A 22516-nucleotide genomic window follows, 5' to 3' on the forward strand; every position below is an offset into this window, starting at 1 on the left:
TTTGTTTTTTTTTTAACTAACAATGTGTAGCAATGTGATATTCATCCCAGAACCCTGTAACTGTGTATTATGTTGTTTGAAGCGTTACATTTGTTCATCAGTACCTCATACTAATCTCTGTTCTTGTCCTTCGTGTTATACCCACCAACCCTGCTACCAACCAAATCACACAGGGAGCGTCTGGCTTAGATGGAAAGCCAGGATCCCGGGTGAGTCAGTACCTCATCTTGCTCCATGTTCTGTGGCTATGAATTTGTGCTTCAAGACAGACTCTTTCGCTCCATGTACTTCCATCAAGTGATGAGGGGTTCGTAAGACTGGAGTGAAAGGAGAGAGTGTACAGAGATGTGGTACAAAAGGGAAAGTAGGCAGACCAGAGGTTGCAGTGCTGATTGACTCACAGCCTCAACTGCAGGACATCCTTTGGAAGCCCGAGTTCCAGTCTGGAGAATTTAGTAGGTGGCAAGAATGACCAGTCTAATTAGCCTCTCTGCCTTAGGACTCCAGACAGATTTCTCCATCACTAATGGACATTTCCTGTAGTTCCATGAGCAAGTAACTTCTTCCTTGAAACTAACTTTCAAATCTCTGTTCATCAAAATGACCTGTCTGTCTTCTGTCATTTTGTCTCTTTTCTTTGGTTCTTAACAGCTCCATTTATTAAATTTTCAGCCACAGATAATCAGTCTTTAGAAGTTTTCTGAAGATGAACTTTGAGTTCAGCCAATACGAAAAAGATCAGATGAGATGATGAGAATTCACCAACATCGGAATGAGTTGAAGCCCTAAATGATTTCATATTGCAAAGCTCTGATAGAAGAAAAACGAATAGTAGAACATAAATAGGAATACTATTTTAAAAACGTGTGCTAGAATAGTTCCTATGTTGGCAAATATTAGAATAAATTATTTACAAATAAGCATAGTCTTCCTGAAAAGAAGCAAATTACTTGAAGTCCTTGTTACATGTTAAAGAATCAAAAAGAAATTCCAAGCTCTTCAATTCTAACTAAAAACCTGCTTCAGGCAGTCATTATTTTCACTGGACCCAGTGTTCCCATATCCATTCACTCTGAGACAGAAATCCTAATCCTGAAGCAGGAGGGCAATGATGCCATTAAATCAGCCAGCTGCCGGGTCTGTGAGAATAATTCCCTTCCTCTAAGCCTCCTGCTGCTCCCTACAGAGCCAGAGAAAGTTTGAACAGTTCAACACTGTTCTCATTTATTTCCTACTTTTTTCCACTTGTACAACTGTTCAAGCCTCTTAAACAGTTAAAATCAAGGCTTCATGGCCCAAGAGCATGGGGATGACAGTGGGTGGAGAATGGACTTGAAGAAGTGATATGAAGCAGGACGTCTGGGTGGCTCCATGGTTGAGCGTCTGCCTTTGGCTGAGGGCATGATCCTGGGATCCTGGGATTGAATTCCGTATCAGGCTCCCTGCAGGGAGCCTGCTTCTCCCTCTGCCTATATCTCTGCTTCTCTCTGTGCATCTCTCATGAATAAATATATAAAATCTTAAAAAAAAAAAAAAAGGAAGTGATATGAAGGAAAAACCACTCCATTTCCCTCCTTAAGATTACAAAGGCAAAGTGAAGATGTTCCATGAAGTCAGAGAGGAAGTATGTAATTAAATATGACTTCCAATTTCACGTGTGTACCCTTCATTGAAATGTGCAGTTATGTAATTCATCCTTCTTGCATGAGTTTCTTAAAAAATGCTGGCCTGAAAGAATCAAGTATAAAGCACTTTGAAAGGAGACAAGTCATCTTGCTGACTTTCTAAGGCATCATTCACCCAGGAAAAGTCAAGGATAAATTATAACTGCTTTTCTTATGATCCTTGGGATATGTCTCATATTATCTTATTTTTATCTTTTTTTAGGGTACAGATGGCCCTATGGGACCCCCTGGCCCTGCAGGTCCCAAAGGAGAAAGAGTAAGTTGCTTCTGAGGTTCTTAAGCTATGACCTAAAGAAAACACGGTGTGGCTTTTCTGTTTTATTTGAACTGAACTATTCATTTCCCAGAAGAAATAAAGGTCCATCTAAAATATTAAATGAAAATATACCATCTTAAGTCCTAATCAGAGCACTCGGGCTGAGAGGACAACAGAGTATTAAAATAGAATGTGATTGCCTTAATAAAAAATCAGGCATACATATACATAGCTAAAATAAATAGCTCAGACCAGTCCTTCCTAACCCATAAGGAAGATATTTTCATTTGGCCTTAATCCAGAAAGTTGAAGTCAAATAGGGCTAAAATATCCAGGACTACATATTCTGGTTGATAATCTTTTATATAAAGCTACTGTATTCATTCAGAGTAAGTTATAACTTTTTTTAAAGGAAATTATAAAACTTAAGTATTCTTCTCCACACAGTTACACATGCTTATTTATTTATTTATTTATTTATTTATTTATTTATTTATTTATTTTTAGCAAAAGAATAGGTTGTCTTTCTTTAACCATAAGGAAATAATTTCAGTGAACTATGGAACAAAAACCTTTCACTAACCTCCCTATTGCTAGGCCCTGTTTCCATATCCTTGGGAAAAAAAAAAAAAAAAGATCTTCAGAGCAGAAGATAAATATCTGACACAAAAAAATGTATTGCAGCCTCAGCAGCTAGTCATCTGTCTGGAACCTTTCTTCCTTCCTTCTCTGTTTTTCTCCCATTTTTTCTTTTCTTCACTTTGGGAAACTTGGAAGTTTTGTGTCTGAGTGGAATTGTGTCATCAATTTCCCGACCATCCAGGAGAGGCTGTAAAGAAAGTATCCGAATAGTAAGGGCTTCAAAATGTTGAGATGATTCGTTATGCAAGCTATGGTCTTTTAAAACTAGATAAAGTGTCTTCAGTCTGGGGTAATTTGCTTTAAAATAAGGGCACAGAGTTATTTCTTTGGCACCTACCCCAATTCCATAATTCTGTGTTCTAGAAAATGAATTCGTTCATTCAGTAAACATTTATTACATTTTATAATCTATAAAACAAAGTATACTCCTAGTGTGAAATGGAAGCACTTTCCTCCCATTTGTTTAGTCAATTTTGCTAATATGCTGCAGTGAATTGAATAATGCCATTATAATTGATTTGTCATCCTACAACCTTTTATTAATACACTATAGATATTTACTCCATACTGTAAAAGTAGCAGCTATTTTCTCTGACCTAGCAGCATTTACAATCTAATGGCAGAGGAAATAAATATCAGCAAGAACTAACCAGATAATGAGGCCAAAGTGAATACAAATCATACAGACTGTATGTACAATGATGAGGAAGTCCGGCTTTATCGAAGAATGCTTCTAGAAGGAGGTGAGTCCTAAAGGAAGAAATCATCTGAATCTGCAATTGTCTTATTTCTAAAATCAAGCTGACTTATGAAGATCATCTTAATTAAAAACATTTAAAAGCTAAGAGCCTCATGCTGCTGATGCATTCAAGCATTGTATCAAGAAATCCAGCACATGTACTAAAAATGGAGCAGCAAATCTCAAGTAGTCTTTTGGCAGAATGCCCTTGGGGCTCAAGAGGGTTTACCATTCGGTAAATCAGCTGCTACTTCCGATAGCTCCAGAGTGTCACAAGAGTATCAGGTCTCGGCGCTGGGGCAGAATTAACCAGAAGAACAAATGAAATCGCTAAGAATTTTTGAAGACATAGTTTAAGTCAAATGGTGTGCAGTGTAAAGTGTTACACTTGTATTTACTCAGCACGTTAACTATCTTGACTGGATCATATGTCAGTACTCTCCAAGTGTCCCTCACCCAAAGTGCTAAACTGGAGTGTGATTCTCAAAGTTAATTGACGGAGGTGCCATTTGGACTCTCCTAGGAAAGTTTCCAGTTTTAAAGAGGGAGGAATCAGGAATCCTTTCTAGAAGAATTCCTCAGTGTAAACATACAAATTAAAGAGCCTGAAAGAAATGAGACTGGCCTAAAAGACACCAGGTGTTCTACTGGCAGTGTCATTCAGAAATTATCAAATATATGAGTGACAGCGTGAGCCCTTAAAGGACCTGATGATCCCTGCCTTGAGCTGATTTCTTCCTGTGGCCGTGTAACTGCTGAGGAACTCTGTGAAGGGTGTTAAGTTTGAGAGGTTCAAAAGTTTTTCAGCAATTATTTAATCCAGAAGAAGAATTCAAATCCCTTTTTCATTGCATATTTCATATTCAAATCAAAAGTTTTCAAGTGGGGACCATTAGGATGCATTTGGCTCTAAGTGACAGATACCAACTCAGAATGGCTTAAACAATAGAGAAACTCACTACTTTATATAACAAAATATTCAAAGGAGGTACTTTTGGCTCTGCCTCTGTGCCCTTTCCACATGCTGGCTTGGTCTTCTGATCACAGGCAAGCTGGTTCCTACAAACCCCCTCTCCCGTGAGAGAACAAACATCTCCTTCCGTGTCTCTGCCTTAGCAGTAAGCAAACCTTCCCCCTCATTTCCCTTCAGACTTCCTCCAATACCTTACCAGCCAGAATTGGGGCATAGGCCCGTTTCTGAAGCAGCCGCTGGCAAGTGAAATGAAATTGTCATTAAAGTAATTATTTGGGGTGAGCAATTCTATATGAGCAGTTCCACAGACAAATGTTTTAGTGACAGCTTAATTCAAACAAACCATGGTATATTCATTTTAAAACCACAATAAAGCAGAGAGTACTCAGAGGAGGGAAGAGGGAATAGGTATATCAAAAATATCTGGAGATTTTTCAAACCAGACCTACTCCAGATTGCATGAACTTTCTTTTTAAACACGATAGCCAAACTGTGGAAGGAGCCTCGGTGTCCAACGAAAGATGAATGGATAAAGAAGATGTGGTTTATGTATACACTGGAATATTACTCAGCCATTAGAAATGACAAATACCCACCATTTGCTTCAACGTGGATGGAACTGGAGGGTATTATGCTGAGTGAAGTAAGTCAGTCGGAGAAGGACAAACATTATATGTTCTCATTCATTTGGGGAATATAAATAATAGTGAAAGGGAATATAAGGGAAAATGTTCTCATTCATTTGGGGAATATAAATAATAGTGAAAGGGAATATAAGGGAAGGGAGAAGAAATGTGTGGGCAATATCAGAAAGGGAGACAGAACGTAAAGACTGCTAACTCTGGGAAACGAACTAGGGGTGGTGGAAGGGGAGGAGGGTGGGGGGTGGGAGTGAATGGGTGACGGGCACTGGGGGTTATTCTGTATGTTAGTAAATTGAACACCAATAAAAAATAAATTAAAAAAATAAAAAAATAAAAAAATAAATAAACCCTTACCTCCCACTTTACTACCCATTTCTCCTGACTGCAAACACATATATGCCACCACTACCACCATTTTAAAGAAAATCATAAATTGGGGCATCTGGTGGCTGGACGGGAGGAGCACCTGGCTCTTGGTTTCAGCTCAGGTCACAATATTTGGGTCATGAGACGGAGCCCCTCAGCAGGCTCTGTGCCCAGTTGGAGTCTGTTTGAGATTCTTTCCCTTTTCCTGTCCTTCCATGCACTCTTTCTCTCATAAATAAATAAATAAATAAATAAATATTTAAAAATCATAAATCACACTGCCAGATCAAATGGAAAGAAATTTAATTTGAATTGGCTGCCAAACCCTTTTCATTTAAAACAAGACCTCTGATGGTGTATTATTAACAAGAGCTACTATTTATGGAACATATTATTTGGTGACATATCATTTCATGTTTTATAATCACATTTAATCTTCAGAAAAATTCTTGCAGAATAGGTATTATTGTTCTTATTTAACAGCCAATGAAACTCAGGCAGAGAAAGGTTAAGAAAGTTACCAGCCAGTAAGTGCCAGACTGGAATTCAAATTTAATGTTTTGTTTCAAAGCCTGGCCACCTTCCTGAATGGGATTGCTGATCTTTCAGCAATAAACATAAAGTAATGATGACTAGAAGTTCAACAAGCTTTTATCATATTTATTTTTGTAATCTCCCTAAACAATATGTGCCTCTAGGTGACAGTGCTAATTAATTAGTTCCACCAACCCCTAAGTTTAGAAAGAATGGGCATTAAGGAGGGCGCATGATAAAATGAGCACTGGGTGTTTTACTATATGTTGGCAAATTGAATTTAAATAAAATTTAAAAAATAAAAATAAAAGAAAGAAGAATGTTAATAGTGACTTGAAATTTGCTCACATGGGAATCTGGAGTACTGAGGCATACAGCATAACACTTGGATCTGAACACATAGCTACGAGCAGAACTAAGCATTTTAGCCATGAAAAGGCTTTGCTAACCTTCAAGCTTCTTTAAAGATGTGATAAAAGAAGGTAACATTTTCTTTTTGGTCACTCATATAAATATCATCATCACTCCTGAAGTTTGCATGCTAAATCCTGACAAATGCTTTTATTTTGGAGATGGCAGCAGAAGAAAACACTACTTGAAATGCAGAACATCTCTTATTATAATTATTTCATGTTCATGGGATGACCTTCAATCTCGCAGTATTCTCTATTAGCAAGATTATCATTATCACATATAGTGTTATAGCTGGGGCAAGATACTCAAATAGGTATGTGGAGAGCAAGTGATGAAGGTAATACCTACCTACCTTCTTAGGCATTTAGAAGAAGGCATAAATGTTTTTAAATTCTCTTTTTCAGAAAGGATACAAAACATGTACATGATTATACTGATTTGATTTGATTAATTCAACAAATATTTACTGATGCACTAGACACTACCATAAGCCATGAGGATGCAGTAGGGAACAAAGCCAGAGACTCTGGCATCCAAAGTGCATATTCTGGTGAGAGGCTCAGCAGAGATTAAACTTGCCTGTGTCTCTTGGTGTGGGAGGCCATACCATAAAATATAGCTCAGTTAAGGGCCAGGGCAGTCAAGAAAGAGGCCTGCCAAAGAAGAGACATTTGATAGAAAAAGAAAAGACATTTTATTCTTACATTTAAAAAATACTTCCTTTAAAACATTTCACATTCATTTAAAAATGTTTCACATTAATGCCAAAGAAACCCAAGTACAGCACTCTAGATATGCAAATCCTTTGCACAACTGAGTACCAGCACTCTTACTGCCCTTCTTTCAGAGGTAATTTGGTAGAATATGAAAATGTGGGGTGTTTTGGTTTTTTTACCATATCACTGACAGAGCCGCCAAAAGAGCCTGCATCATTGGAAGCTTGACAGAATGGTACCTCACATGGAGGCTTGATACACAGGCCATTAGGAAAGTGTGTGAATATATGCATTTGTATATGATTTGAACTTTTCGGCTTTCATTTCAGGGTGAAAAAGGAGTCATGGGAGAGCCTGGACCCAGAGGACCCTATGGTCTGCCTGTGAGTTTTGTTTCTTGTCTCCACCTTCAGCATGCATCGATGACCTGACACTGGCACGGTTAACCCTTCCCTGGTAGGGCAGACTAATCACGTTAGGGGAGCAAAGAACCATCCACTAATTCTCCACAACACCAGTGTAACCACATCCTTCATGGGTCATATTCACATCTTCTCCCACTCACACACACACACACACACACACACACACACACACTTCATGAGTTTGAGAGGATCAGAGATTGTCCACAAGAAAAACAGTACTAATCTGAAAGCAGGATTCCCACTGTCAGAAAATTCCCTCCCTATGCCATCTAGGCATGATTAGACACTCATAATTGGCACTTCCTTGGAAAGTCACTACCAAAAGTGGGTGTGGAAGTTTTATTTAAGACAACTTTCCTCAGGTTTTATCTGTTCTCAGAGGTTCCTTACTAAAACTAACCTTGCTGATAAAACTTCTTTCTCAAATTGATGTTTGCAGTGATTTTGAGGTTTCTAACCTTTCTAAAGCACTGCAGTGATAAGGATCTTTAGAACATAGAATGTGGATAGGGGTCTGTCTTCTGAAAATTCTCATTTATACAGTCTTCAGATTGAGGCTGCAGGTGTGCTTCAGGACATTATCATTGGGATAATTATATGTGATCTGATACGGTAGGATAGGACTACAATAGAAACATAGTGTATTAAGGCTTTTAACCTCTATGTAACTGCCACATGTTTGATACCTTACAGAACCAAAATAATAAACTTAAGCCAGGATTACTTCAGTGCTGAAAGACAGGTTGATTTTGAAACAGTTTTCAAAATCTAATTTGATTGATTTAATCTAATTAATGTCCTAGTAACTTTGGATGGATCTGCTCTGTGACACTCTAGGGTCTCGGCCCCAATAATCTTCACCATGGGGCTGAATTTATCAATCCTTGCACCAGTCTGGTGACTCCTTTGTATTCCGGGGATCATTTTTGACAAAGCTTAATTAAAAACAGTTTTTAAGTTGTGACCTTCACACCCTCAATATTTATAGACAAGGTAAGCATATAACCAAGTTAAAATTCTACTTAGCAATAAACAGTTTTCACATTCTTTACTCATTCATGAACCAAGAACTAAGTCATCAAGTTGAAGCAGTATTGATTTGCCTATTTTATTAGTGCTTGTATGTTTTCAAAATCAACTAAATGGTATCTGTGCTTTCAGCTTACTCCTGGATTGATAAATTGGGTGCCAAGCATTAAACTTGAGCAAAATATCAAGCTATGTGATCTAATCTATAATAAAAAATTTTACATGGCCCTTAACTACAGCATTAACAGTCACTTCACCTAATTTGGTGAAAATAATTTGTATTACTAATCAATAAAGACTCTTTTACACATTTCTGAAGTAGTTGTTCTAATACTAGTGTTGCATGCCCAGGCGGCCTCAAATAAAACAGTAACAATAACCTATTCATGAAACTTAGGAACACTAATGTAGCTACTATGGTTCTTTGGCAGGGGAAAGATGGAGAGCCTGGTCTTGATGTAAGTAATACGTATAATGAACACCTTCCTGTTGTAATAGATGCTGATGGTCTCCATCATCAATAACAGCAAGAATACTTTTTTTGTATGCACATAGTTATGCACATGGCATATATTGCTGTGCATGTAGACAGCAATATAAAATACAACCACTAGTGTCTGTGCGAGATAAACAGAAAAGCAAAACACATAATTAGTATAAAGTTAATAACTGACAGTTGATAATGGCACTTCAAAATGCTTTCCCAAATTAGGGACACCCTGAACATCAGCAGTTGAACCACTTACTTAAAAATATACCTAAAATTGAAAGAAACATCTTTCATGTGCCACCCTTAGGGAGTGGTATACTATGTTTATTCTCAAAGTTGTTATGCAATATTTTTTCCTTTTAGCATAAATTGTCTATATATTTTATAACAACATAACTCTATGAAAAATAGACTGTCAAAAGTAAATGCCTCTTGAAATGACCACTGTATTATGTGAATATAATAACAGCCTTATTATGTGAGTAATAATAATAATAGCAAAAGTAATAATAGTTAACTTTTTATTGAGCACCTGTATGTGCAAGCATAAAATCCTGTGAGGTAAGTGATTTGCCAAAGGCCACACGAGTCATCCTACAGACCACCCTTGCTAGGGTTCAAAGTAGAATCCTGATATTCTCTCCACTTACATATATCTTAGGAGAAAAAGCTACAAATGTGTTTCATATAGATAACTGAGACATCAAACAACTATTACTCCTAAGTGTTACTTTTAACTATCTGAGTTTTAGGATTATTGGTCTGCCATTTTTCTTCATATTTGCATTGAGGAACATGGAACCTTTTTTTTTTCAGTGTGATTTTTTTTCAGTGTGATTTTGCCACAGTTACATCAATAGATCTTTTTGGTTTGCTTTTTATCCTCTAGGGCTTCCCTGGTCCACGAGGCGAGAAGGGTGATGTAGGAGAAAAGGGAGAAAAGGTGACCTCTCCATTCTAGCATGTGCCTGTTTGATTTTTCTCATGCCGTGTGCTTTGCTGTTCAACCTATGCGATTCTTTCACACATCTAATTTTTCTTCATCCTGTGCTCCAAAAACACACTGATGCCTGATCTAAAAAGCCAGGTCTTCACAGAGGAATGAAGAAGGCTACAGCGCTAGAAATAAGGGCATGGTCTAGCACAGAAGGAAAAAAATTGCAGTGTCCTCATAACCAGGCTTACCTGACACCAATTTGTTGAAAGACGTGATGTCCAGGCATTCTTGAAAATAAATTTAAAAAGGTGTTTATTATGTTAAAGTAAAAATTAAACAGCACAGATCTGCAAGAGTTTTCTGGAAGAGCTCACCTAACCCTGGAAAGCCAGCATCTCATTTATATGCACAACATTCCCAGTAGAGAGATAGAAATCCCAGTAGAAAAGTTTAAAAAAGTTCTTTTATTCCGAATTATAAATTCTAGCTATAAAATATACATGTTTTGACTTGAGATAAATTGTACATGCAAGCATTTAGCTCAAGGTGGAGGTGCTTTAAAGATTCTAAACATTTATCATATATTTACTTAATGGGTTGCATGAATCTAAAATCTTACACTCAAAAGCATGTCACCATTATGCAGATACTCATTTTAATGATCTTGCAAACAAAGAAGAAATTACTAGTATTAAAACTTATGAAAACATAAAGCTACAAATGTAATCCTCAGAACAATGTTAATCACTCATACAAAAATATTTCCATACTTCAGATTCCATGATTAGAAGTTTTATATTTAGGAAAATTAGATCCAAATGTGAACACTTTTTGTGTATCATTCTTTAACATGGGAGATAAAAATTAGCAAGAGCCCTCATGTGCTCATATGCACAAGGGCAGATGGTTTGGTGTCGCATAGGGAATCCCTAACTGTTACAAAATTATGTTGATTAATAATAATGCTGATTCATTATTCTTTGTATTATAGTGTCTGTTTTCCATAAAGCTTGAGGTCCGCTAACATATCACTGAAAAATGATTCCTATAGCCTGTTAGAGTCAGCATTCATAAGACAACACTTTTCTGTGGAGTGATTAATCTCAGTTGATTTACCAAATAATGAACTGAATTCTAAATTATTAATACCCAACACACCTGTCTCACCAATGTGATGAAGAGTCCACTGCCTCCGAGGAGAGAAGAGCTCACCCAAACAAGTTTAAATCAATTTACATCGTGGCATTGAAGTTATTTGCTTAGGAAGGATGTTGACCAATCTTGCATGAGTGAGCAATTTAGTCCTGAGCTCCCCTCCCATCTGACTTCCTGTCACAACTGCTCTCACTTCACCCTAGTTTCTCAGGTCTTCATCTTTGATCATGATTAACTAAACCACACAGAATTTCTCTCCTTCCCCAGTATTCAAGAAACCCAAGTGTTTTTGATTCTGAGCCTTCTGATGCAATCTTTTTGGCACACAGGAGATAAATGAGGAGCTTTCACTCACACAGTCAGAATGAATGTATTAATTTGAATGCTTATCTCATACATATCTTATGTATATGTATTTGAATATTCATGTTGTTTTGCTTCTGAAATTATTCACTTTTATTGTAACTGCCTTCCTGAGTGCAGAATGAATACACTAATTTAAATATGTATTGCGCAGTATTTTGTATTCTGTACAGCACCAACTTCTTGTCTATAAATATGCAGAGATATTTATGTTAATAAGAAACAGCTGAGGTGCATTCCTTCCTTCTCCTCCTTTTGCCTCCTTTCCTTAATTCCTCCATTCCCATGATCCATGCAGATTTCCACGCCTCTACCTTGATTCCTAAATACTAATTTCCATGGCTACATTCCCACTATGTAATTATCCTGCCTACCTCATTTTTAGTATTAGCTCAACTGAGTCCAAACTGCTTTTCCTCTCTTGAACAGATTTTTTTTTTTTTTTTTGGCTTTTGTTACATTGTGAATAAGCTGGAAACTCATTTACCATTGTGAAAGCCTGGCATGAGATCTGTAAGAGTAAATTAAAGAACATCCTTGGATTTATTAGAAATAAGTCTGTTTCTCCAATTGGTTTTGCTGAGAAGTATTAGCACTTTTAAAACTTGTTTACCTGACTTAATAAAGAATTTGCTTTTAGTTTCCTAAAAAATAAAAATCTTAAAAGAAATAGAAGCATATTATAATATACTGAATATTTCGTAATGACAACTACAAAAAATAATGTCCTAAAATTGGATTATGTTTCCAAAAGATAGAAGCTGTTAATATTCTTTCCTTTTCGTCTGGCTCAGTGTAGCTTTCATCTGTCATAGGATTAGGAAAAAAGTAAGCTGACAAGGTATTGAAACTTGGGTAAAGTATTCATTATTCCTCTGAATTTGACCTGCCACTGGCTGGCTTCCATACAGTTGGTATTTGTTATCTTCACCAGACCTATGGAGGAAATACTTCATTCACCAAGACCATGGTGCTAGGGTCTAAGTCAGCACTTGATGTGTTGGCTTTTCAGATCTCCTTCTTTCATCTTGTTGAGTATCTTAAGTAAAATCCCCTGTATCATTGCCCAGAATCCATTGTCACTCTGAAAGTACAAGTTATCTTTTATAATATCATGCCTTCCCTAAACCAGAAAACAGTGGTAAATGCCCTTCCAGACTTTTATTGGCTAAACCATCTTTTGAATCGCCATATTTCCCCCCTCAAATAAAACCTGTCTTTTATTTAAACCCTTATATCCACAGGGGGAAAAGGGAAAGAAAGGCAAAAAGGGGCCTAAAGGGGAGAAAGGAGAACAGGGTGCTCCTGGATTAGATGCACCTTGCCCGTTGGTATGTCTGACTCGTGGAGCTCTGTCTCCAGATACCATGTATGAAGGAATAAACTGGGAGAAGAGCACGCTGGAGGGACCCGTAACAGCAGGGGTTTTGATTGGGGGTCAGTTAACACAGACTTTAGGGTACTACACACATCTATCTCCGGCTCTCCCGGTATATTCCACACCTTGTCTCTGGCCACCAGCTCTGCTGGATTTTCTTGGCACTCAAGTATCAACGTGCCACTGGAATGTGAATATAGGATCTGAAGAGGAACTGGTGCATACTAGTCCATACCATTCAGAAGAGAAAGTCACTGTTCCCAGATAAGCCCTAATTATAGGCATAGGTCAAGCTCTTATCTGGTTCAACTTCAGTGGATGTTACTTTGTCCTTCAGAGTTGCTCCTCTCCCAGCTTTTTGTTATTGTAGTTATTTCTTTAGCATAATTTGTGCCTAAGTGATTTCTTGTGTTAGTAACATTATGAGTTAATCTTTACAAACAGGGATTCCGTGGCGTTAAGGGGGAAAAAGGGGAGCCAGGCCAGCCTGGCCTGGATGGGCTGGATGCCCCTTGCCAATTGGTACAGTATTTCTCTTTCCTACCACCCTGCATGCAATTCCTTTGTTTATTACATATTCATCTCTATCAGTGTAAAGTGGTACTTCTGGAACAAGCTTTACATGATAAACACACTACATGCATGTGCATGAACAGCTCCTTCAGCATCTCTGTGGGGTGACGAGAGCACGCAAGCATTTCCACCAAAGACTGCAAATTAACTTCCTGACATTGTCTCACAACTGACAGGACTGCCATGTCTACATTCTGGGGAATATTAACCTATTCAATAAATATTAAAGAATACAGTAAAATTACATTAAAAAGTCTTCTCTGTAAAGGTACTGCTAAGGCCATAACTTTGGATTGTACCCCTAAATTTAGCTTTTTTTTTCTTTTTCTCTGAAAGAAATAAATGTATTTTTGCCTCTTCCACTAAATTTCTGTGAGGCCATAAAAAAGGCCAGACCGACAGAGTTAAGCTTCTGTGGTCAAGAGTTAAGCAGTTCAAGGGAATGCTGTTAAGAGACCATAGGGAAGAAAACCAAGCTAAGAGCTTCTAAAGATGGTAATAGTCTGCAGCCCAACCCTCTTCTTTGCCACATAACCTTTTCAATGTAATGGTCTCTCCTTTTGAAACTCACTTTCCTAAAGTAGACAGAACTCCCCTATCCCCATTGGCATGAACTCAAAATCCTCCTTATACTAAAATCTAAAATTCTACTGGGTGATCCTCTCCTTGTACCAATCTGGCATTACCAAGTTTCTCCCAAGTATATAGCTATTTCAAAGCGTTTTGGTTTTTTTTCTTTTTTATATTTAAAAAGAAAGTATATTCATACTTTCTGAGGTATCAAAGAAAACTTCTTAGGGTTGTTTTATACTTATTGATTGTTATACTTGGTCTGCATGTTCTTATTCTTCAGTGCTAAGCATGATTTTTTAAAGATAGAGTTCTATTTCTTAAGCTTCTTAAGAGATTATATTTATAGGAAAAATGTATTTGATAAATAATTATGATTGCAAAATCTCAATAGGAGTGCCCGTCTTTTATTTTGTTTGCTTGTTGTTAATAATAAATAATATTTTACAATCATTTTGTTAGGGGAAAACACAAGCATGTCTCATAATATATCAACTCTTCCTGCCTTATTTCTATCATTTGTATCTGAAGAGTGCTTGTACTTTAAAGGAAAGCAAATTGTGCAACATTTAGGAATCTCTTATTGATTCAGAATTGGTTAACCAGCTTCTACAGAATTTTTAATTAAAAAATTGGTGAATGCTATGGATGACATCTTACTGTAAAGATACAGATGGACTGCCGATCTTTTAATTATTTGGATGCATTCTACTATATCTGACTTTCAGTATAGAAAAGTAAAAGATACTGGCATGCGCAGAGGTACAAACTTCAGATAGAAATGGCTTATCATTGATTATTCATTATTATCATATATATTCAACCATAGACCATAGTGACCAGGAAGACGAGTTGTTCCAGTTTATTTAATAAAGATAACTGTGAAATGTGTTTTAATGAAATTAAGAGAACTAGTACAGATTTATTCTCTAAAGGTGGAACTGAGTAAGCTTTGTAAATTACTTGCTCAAAATGAGGTGTAATTTTTGCTGTGTGTATTTTCAAAATGTATCCTCACTCTAGAAAACATTTGAATTTTCTTCTTTTTAACTAGTGTTTCTATTGGGAGTTGATAATTAGAAAAAAAAATGCCTGTGACTACAGGCACCTAGTGAGTAGAAATCCATTTAAGCTTCTGAGCATGTGAATTATGAAATATGTTCACTTTTGCGGAGCCTGAGGATTTCTTACTCTTCTCTTTAAAACAGGGGCCAGATGGATTACCCATGCCTGGCTGTTGGCAAAAGGTAGGCTTTACAGAATTATTTCTAAAAGAAGCACTCCCTCTTTCTCTTCCCCTGGCCTGGCTTTTTCCATTTAGAATAGACCTTTTGAGTTTGATTCCTGGACGTTATTTGGGCATTAAAAAGCAAAAGATTCCATCTCCAGAATATCTTTTGATTAATATGTTTACTGCTGATTTCCTCCTAAACTGATGAATGAAAAAAGTTCTTAACAAACATTATAACTTGGAAACCTTCCCTATCGAACCCTTTCTGTGGAATGGAAAGGGGCAGTGCATCTTGACAACAGTTTGCTTATTGAATCAATGAACTCCTTGTCTTCCTACTATTTAAAACTATGCTTAATTGTGATTCTTTTTCTATTTATGCTCAGTTATGTAGGCAAACATGCAAAATACATGGTAGAGCCCTGCCAATATTAATCATGAAGCTGAGAAAGCAGAAAGTGTAAGCATGAGGTTTTTTTCTTCAGGGATGATTTATTTAGGAGAATCTGTTTATTGAAGTTGGTGTTTCTTATGATTCTCATTCATTCTAGCCTCTTCAGCCCCTGGATGCTGTGTATATATTCAGTGTGGAAGGGAATGTCATAGAGAACCTTCTCTGTGCAAAGGCTGTATGATGAATATGATGGACCCTTTCATAAGGGGATAGCATTTTACTTAATCCTCACAATAACCCTTGTTATTATCCTCAATGACCCTGATGAAGAAACTGAAGTTCAGAGAGGTTAAGTAACTTCTGAGGGCAAGAGCTAGTATCCAACAGAACGAGAAGTGGGCGGTGGAAAACAATGGCAGGACTTTAAGCAGGGAAGAGATCTGTAGGCGCTGTGCTAGTTCAAGAATCCCAACCCTCTACACAATAATGGTGTGAACCTAATTATAAAGAGCTGTGCATATATGCTACTGAAGGATAAAGGAATTCCACTGGTGGAAAAATGAGTTAGGGGAAAGTATCAAGCTGCTTTGATCATTTTTAAGTTTTTTCTCTAACACCTTGTGGCTTATTGAGTAATTTTTGACAGGCATGCCTCATTGGCAAAACTATACAGAACTCTAGAGTTGCAGAGAGATGAAGGGAAACTTGACTCTCCTCAGTGGGTCTCATCTCCTCAGCTCTGTTGCTGAGGAGATCCTGTTTAACTGACTCTCCCGTTTAGCCACTTCCCCCCCCCCCCAACTCTGCCAAAGAAAGAAAACCTTCTTTGTCAGGAGTGTCATTTATTTAGCAGCTCCCCATACTCACTTTCAGCCTGTCAGAGAATTAGCTCAATCACAGCTGGGGTCAAGGGATTCTCAGGAAGGTGGGCCTATCATCATATTCTTCTTCACCTGAGAAAAGTATCCTTTCGCCATCAGAATCCCCGTTCTCAGAATCTTGAATTCAATCCTGAGCTGGAATTACCACTTGCTCTTTAACCATTGACCTGTAATCTAATACTGTAATGATTTTTTAATACAGTCCTAGGTACACTTTACATAGAGGGAGATGCTGAAAGGCTTACTTTATCCAGCCTTCTGACAGAACTCAGCACTTGGGTTTACATAATTATTGGCTGCTTCTAAATCACTTCCTTTTTGTGAGGGCGTAGTGTTAATGGCACCAAGCAAAGGATTCATCTTTTTGGTTCACGAATGGCCAAACCTAGCAGTAATATGAATAGCATCAGAAAATCAGAAATTTCCCTTTATTTTTCCACAGAATAGACACTATATCCTACATAGGATTAGGGACTTCTTAAATCTAACAACTTTTTTTTTTTTTTTTTTTTTGAGAGAGAGAGAGAGAGGGGATAGGGAAGAGAGGGAGGGACAAGGAGAAAGGTAAAGAGAGAATCTCAAGCAGGCTCTATGCCCATCATGGAGCATGACACAGGTCTCAGTCTCACAACCCTGGGATCATTATCTGAGCAAAAATCAAGAGTCGGATACTTAAATGACTCAGCCACTCAGGCGCCCCTCTAACATCTTCTTGTATAAAGAACTCAATAAGAAAACTTCAGTACTGCTTACCACGCTCCCCAATACACACAAATGTAAATCATTTTGATGATCAATCTTGCCCAACACCTCCTCACTTCAAAAAAAGAACAACTAGAAAATAAAATGTTCTAAAATCTCTTATGTAATCAACTTAGCTCTCTCAAATTATTTTTAAGTGATTTTTTTAAAAAGGGCTAGTAGAATACTTCTAGTTTGTCCTATTTTATGTGGACAACCCTTTTAAGCACTATTATGTTTTTCACTAGCCTCTAGAGCACAGTGGTATTTGAAAAAAATTCAGAGTGTGGTAGCAATGTAAATTACTGGGATTAATGAGCAAGTCTCCTTGGTCATGCTACTCTCAAAACAAATTTTTTCATGCAAAACTATTTGATCTTTGTTTAAATTACTTTTCTTTCTAGAAACAGTTCTGTCTTCTAAATTTTGAATAACAATGTACAGTTCACAGCATAATTCATACAGTGAATAAGTGCAGAATTTATGGTTAAGAAACTACTTTCAGGCTATTAAAGTTATCCATCTGCATCAGAGATTAAAAACTATGTAATAGAAAAATACCTGTAGGCTTCATAATTTTTTGTTTATCAGATTCCTTTATTTATTCATATTTTTAATGTTTCATTAAACTTTATTTTGTGAGGAAGGTTTGCAGCAAACCTTTCTAAAGCAAGGTGACAGATTTTTTTTTTTTTTTTTTAGTTAGGTTTTAAAATCTGGAGTGGGGGAAGAGAATCTTTAAAATTCTGTAGACTTTTTACAAAACATTGGTACTAAAAAAAATACATCTCTTTGAATTTTGAGCTAAGTGAGACTTTAGAGAAAGGAATACTTCCATAGGCATATCTCTAGCATAGACATGACATGCAGAACCATTGAGTGATCTCTGTGTCTCTCATGAATAAATAAATACAATCTTAAAAAAATAAATAAATAAGCATTGAGTGAACTCCATCTCTGACTATCGCAAAGTACATAGCCTCTTAAGCATATCTACTATAGTGTCTGTTTTATTTGGAGAGAGAAAAACAAATGTTTTTAATTAATGAACTAGGCATTCTACTTTTCTCATTAGGTTTTTGGTTTTTGGTATATTTGTTTTTTGAAAGTCAAGGTTCCCCAGGTCTGCTCTATAAATTTATACCTTAAAGACCATGGTCCCTCTGTTCTCTCAGACTTAACTTGAGTTCTAGGAAAATCTTAATAATTATGGCTGCTCAGAACAAGCAACCAGAAATTTATGATACATTAGATGACCATGGAACCTCCAACACAGCTTGAAGACCTGATAGCAGGCAGGTTTACCATGTACACCATCCGCAACAGGGTAGGGCTAGAAAAAGGAGAAGGGAAACAAGAGTCGAATGACAGTAGTATTATAGCCAGGTGTGGGTGAAGTAAGTGCCACCAGATCCCCAGCCTCTTCCACAGTGGATTTTAATGAGTGAGAAGATTATATAAGTATAGGACGTGTATTTTACTTATGGCACATATATGATAAAATTCTAATTTTCTGCTTTCCCAGAATTGTTACTGAGACAAACACCACAAACTTTTCAGTGGCAAAAGAAAAATGTACATGGAACCCAGGCTGGGAATTTTAATAACCCCCTGGAGTTTTAGAAAAGCAATGTTTGGGACACATATCATTTGTCTCATTAATTAAAAAAAAAACTATATTCAGGGTTCTACCAATTTTCTTAAAATGAATGTTAATGTGGAATTCTTATTCCAGACCACTAATTCTATGTATGTCTCTTCTGTTATTTGTTTTTCTGCAGTGATGAATCTAACCTCCTGAGCATGAAGTTGTATATATAATGGTCCACTTTTTATATTTATAGTTGAAAATCGAATTGCAGATTTTACAAGTCTGAGATATGTTTACATATAGCTGCTTCTTCCTGTTTGCTGTAGTACACATGTCCATCTTTACTCCACTTACATCTGAAATTGGACAATATGTGAAACCAGTGAGAAGCCTGCAAAAAATATAGATCAGTATCTCTTTATCTTATGTGAAGATATGTATTTAAATGGACACTTCAGTGATACAGAATGATTGTTCTTGCTCTTTTCTTACTTTGGGCTTGTTAATTGCATGGACAAAAAAATGCCATGAAATAGTTTACATGAAATTGTGACCAAATATGGACTCAAAATTATGGAAATGTACTATACTAACTGATTTTAGAGTTTATCGTCTCATCCCTACTCACTTTCACTGTAGCATTGATTCGTGCCCACACCACACATTGGAACTGACTAAAAAAGCATGACCGTGTGCCAACCTGCTTGTTGTTCGATGCTAGCATGCCGCTTAATGAGTCCTTTGATCACATCTGAGCTTTTATTTCTTTTGTCATCTCAAGGGGGTTACACCATGGCTTATTGCCAAAAAGAGATAAGGTGGCGAAGAGCACACACACAAATGGTCTTATATTTTGAGGGAGTTGCAGTCCCGACTGCAGATCTACAGCTTCCAGTATTGTGGGCTCACATGGCCACCTTGGTTGAAATATCAAGGGGTTAAGCTGGTTGCCGCCACTGTTTTTCCTTGGGCTGCCCTTGGCAGTGAAGACAAGGGAAGAGGAACGGTTCGGCATCCTGCGCTGTCTCTGCTGTGACCAAGTAGGAAAGAGGTTTACAAATGCTGGCACCCAGAACAAAAGACTTTTCAAAAAATAAACTGAATTCCAACAAGTAATAATATGGGTGCTTTTGGAAACTGACAGAGGCATACAGCACTTCTTTTGGGTAGGAGATTCTTGGAATGGCAGCCCCTATTCCATCCCACCAAAGAGAAGGGGTACCACTCCCGAAATAGGTTGGCTGAAATAACCTCTTCTGAAATTTAGGGGAGCTCACCCTACACGCTCTATCGAAGCTGATGCTCTCCTTCCTGCTGAGATCCAACCCATTTCAAACATTTTCTACGAAGTTCTAGAAACAGAAAGATATTTTTCATTCTTTTTTTTACGCTTTTCTTTTCTAGTCCCAGGAATATTAAGAAAAGACTTGTTTCAGTTTTTGTCACATTTATTTTGAACAATTTTTTTTAAAGGAAAGTCTTCAAATCCTAATAACTTGGTAGCAATAGTCAAGGTGACTTTTTACTAACTTCTCTCTTGTTCTGAATAATTGAAGAGCATATAAAAGAAGCTCCGCTTTCAATTCAGTCATTGTAAAGCATCAAAGTTAAGCGATTTCTTTAGTACTTTTTGGCTTTTTTTCATATAATGACTGTAACATCGTGATCATCAGTTAAGGCAAGATTTGGTCACATTTGATAGTATTAACTCATTTCTATTTCTTATCATTCTATTTAGATCTAAGTTTTGTCCATATTTAGATTTATCTTTTTTTACATTTCTAAATGTTTGTCTTATGCACAGACCAAATCTGTATCTCAGAAAGCTGTGAAATATAGTTGCCATAGAGTATTTTTTTTCATCTACTTGCTCAAAACTTACTTAATTGTATTAGATTGAGCATTTCTTTGCACAGTAAAGAGTTGGTAATATGTTTTGAAATGCTTATTCTGAGTGGAAAGGTTACATTAGGGGAAATATCATCAATGAGGAGTAGTCACTCTTTCAGCCCATAGGACAATATACTTTCTCTTCTGACTTAATGCCATTTTGTGGGGAAATTTCTAGTTCCATTCATAAATTTTCACCACCAGAGGGGAAATTAATTCACTGGCTTATGGTGACAGCAGTTAAGATATGACCGTAAGACAAAGATCCTAAGATCGTTGTGATCGCTTTCGTATTATTAACCAAATGTTCAATTATACAAAATGCCTTCTTTTTATTTCTAAATAAGTTTTCCAGATTGGGAAGATGTCCAAATTATTATATCAATCTAGTTGGTAACATTTCTAGTAACATTCCACACTTGAAGCCAGTTTGGCATTTTTAAAACAATAGAAGGCATTTTCTGACCATCTCTTGTTTGACGTGGTTAGGAAAAAGTATTGTTTGATGTCTGAAACAATTTGTCTTACATGATTTGGAAAAATGAACAAAAATGGGTAGAACTACTGTCTCCAGGAAAACAAACAGTAGTGTCTTGAGAAAAATCTGGTGGCTATATTTCTATCTTTCTTTCTACTCCTCTGATAGAAAGAGGTATTGAGATGAATCACTATTGAAAACTTGCACAGCTTCAAACAAAATACCTCAACATCAAAGAGAAACACTATATACAAAGATTTTTTCTTCAACATAGCCCTTTAAGAATACTCTTGTGTCCTATGTGTATGTTGGGTTTTTTGCTCTACAACTGATTTGACAACATTGATTTTTATTCTATGAGTAAAGGAAGCTGTAAACTTCTGTTACATTTATTTCCTTGGGAAAAAACAGAGATGATAGTACTCCTTTTTGTTCAGTGGAATTATTAGGTCTTAACCACCATGAATACTCTTAAACTTTTGATTACTAAAATATTTACAGCCATCCGTTTTGTCGTCAATGTAGAGAATCCTCAAATAATTGCTGAATGAACTGATAAATTATGTCTGCTATATGTGTTAGCAGATACCTATTTTTCTTCAAGATTTCCAACCCTTAATTTGTATTATTGGATAGGGAATTGAGAAAAAAATACATGAATGACACATTAGAAATAAGTTAAGAGCTACTTCTATTTCTGATAAGCATCTTTTAAGGATGCCAAATTGGTATGTGTTTTAGCTTTAGAATTGTTTTCCATTCATGTTGGTGCTAATGCATTTCTTTTTTCTTTATGGACAATGCAACTCTACTATGGATAATTTCATTTTTCTGTTTAATAGCATTCCTAAACTGTTAGTGTGTGATTTTATTTTTAAAGTTCATGAATTTGCTGTAATATGGTTCAATGACCAGACTTTCTTAATGTAAAAAAAAAAAAAACAAAACAAAAACAGTGTACCTATAGATGATGTGTGTTTACTTGGATCACAGATCCTTTTATTTCATGTTCATTTCATATACCATATGCCTTTATCAACTTCTATCCTCCTTTTAAGCTAATTTCATTTCATTAGTCTGACAAAATCAGTGTTAGAGACATCTAACACATCCATAGAGTAACTGACACACAAATATACCCCAATTTTTCTTCTAGTTTTCATTTTTGTTATGAGAAGCTGTCTTGGAGGATTTTTCTTTCTTGTTTGATTTTATAGAAAACATAAGAGTATCTTGGATTTCTACCAAAAAAAAAAGTCTTCTCTTGAATTTACTTTCTGTGCATGATGTTCTGATGGGACAGTAAGAACTTATGCATCCATAGTTCATTCTACAGGTCCTCTGTCTACAATGAATATATATGTCTGCTAGTTTGGAAAATGATCAAATCAACATGTCAAGACCTATGGAAAAATTGTCCA

The 22516-nt window shown here is 36.5% G+C and overlaps 1 protein-coding gene across 6 annotated transcripts in view; it reads left to right on the forward strand.

The window, feature by feature from the left end:
* Window positions 1-22063, forward strand: part of COL25A1 (collagen type XXV alpha 1 chain) — a 444588-nt gene extending 422525 nt beyond the window's left edge. The window contains exons 31-38 of one of the 6 annotated variants that reach the window (XM_038581926.1): window positions 174-209; window positions 1888-1941; window positions 7299-7352; window positions 8855-8881; window positions 9803-9856; window positions 12613-12699; window positions 15098-15136; window positions 18918-22063. In XM_038581926.1, the coding sequence (XP_038437854.1) occupies window positions 174-209; window positions 1888-1941; window positions 7299-7352; window positions 8855-8881; window positions 9803-9856; window positions 12613-12699; window positions 15098-15136; window positions 18918-18920 (354 nt within the window). In that variant the 3' untranslated portion in view covers window positions 18921-22063. Of the gene's footprint in view, window positions 1-173; window positions 210-1887; window positions 1942-7298; window positions 7353-8854; window positions 8882-9802; window positions 9857-12612; window positions 12700-13190; window positions 13269-15097; window positions 15137-18917 lie in introns of all 6 variants that reach the window. The other 5 variants (XM_038581924.1, XM_038581929.1, XM_038581925.1 and 2 more) reach the window with 5 other exon arrangements.
* Window positions 22064-22516: the final 453 nt, after the last annotated feature.

This window comes from Canis lupus, chromosome 32, assembly GCF_011100685.1.
Source record: "Canis lupus familiaris isolate Mischka breed German Shepherd chromosome 32, alternate assembly UU_Cfam_GSD_1.0, whole genome shotgun sequence".
Taxonomy (NCBI): Eukaryota; Metazoa; Chordata; class Mammalia; order Carnivora; family Canidae; genus Canis; species Canis lupus.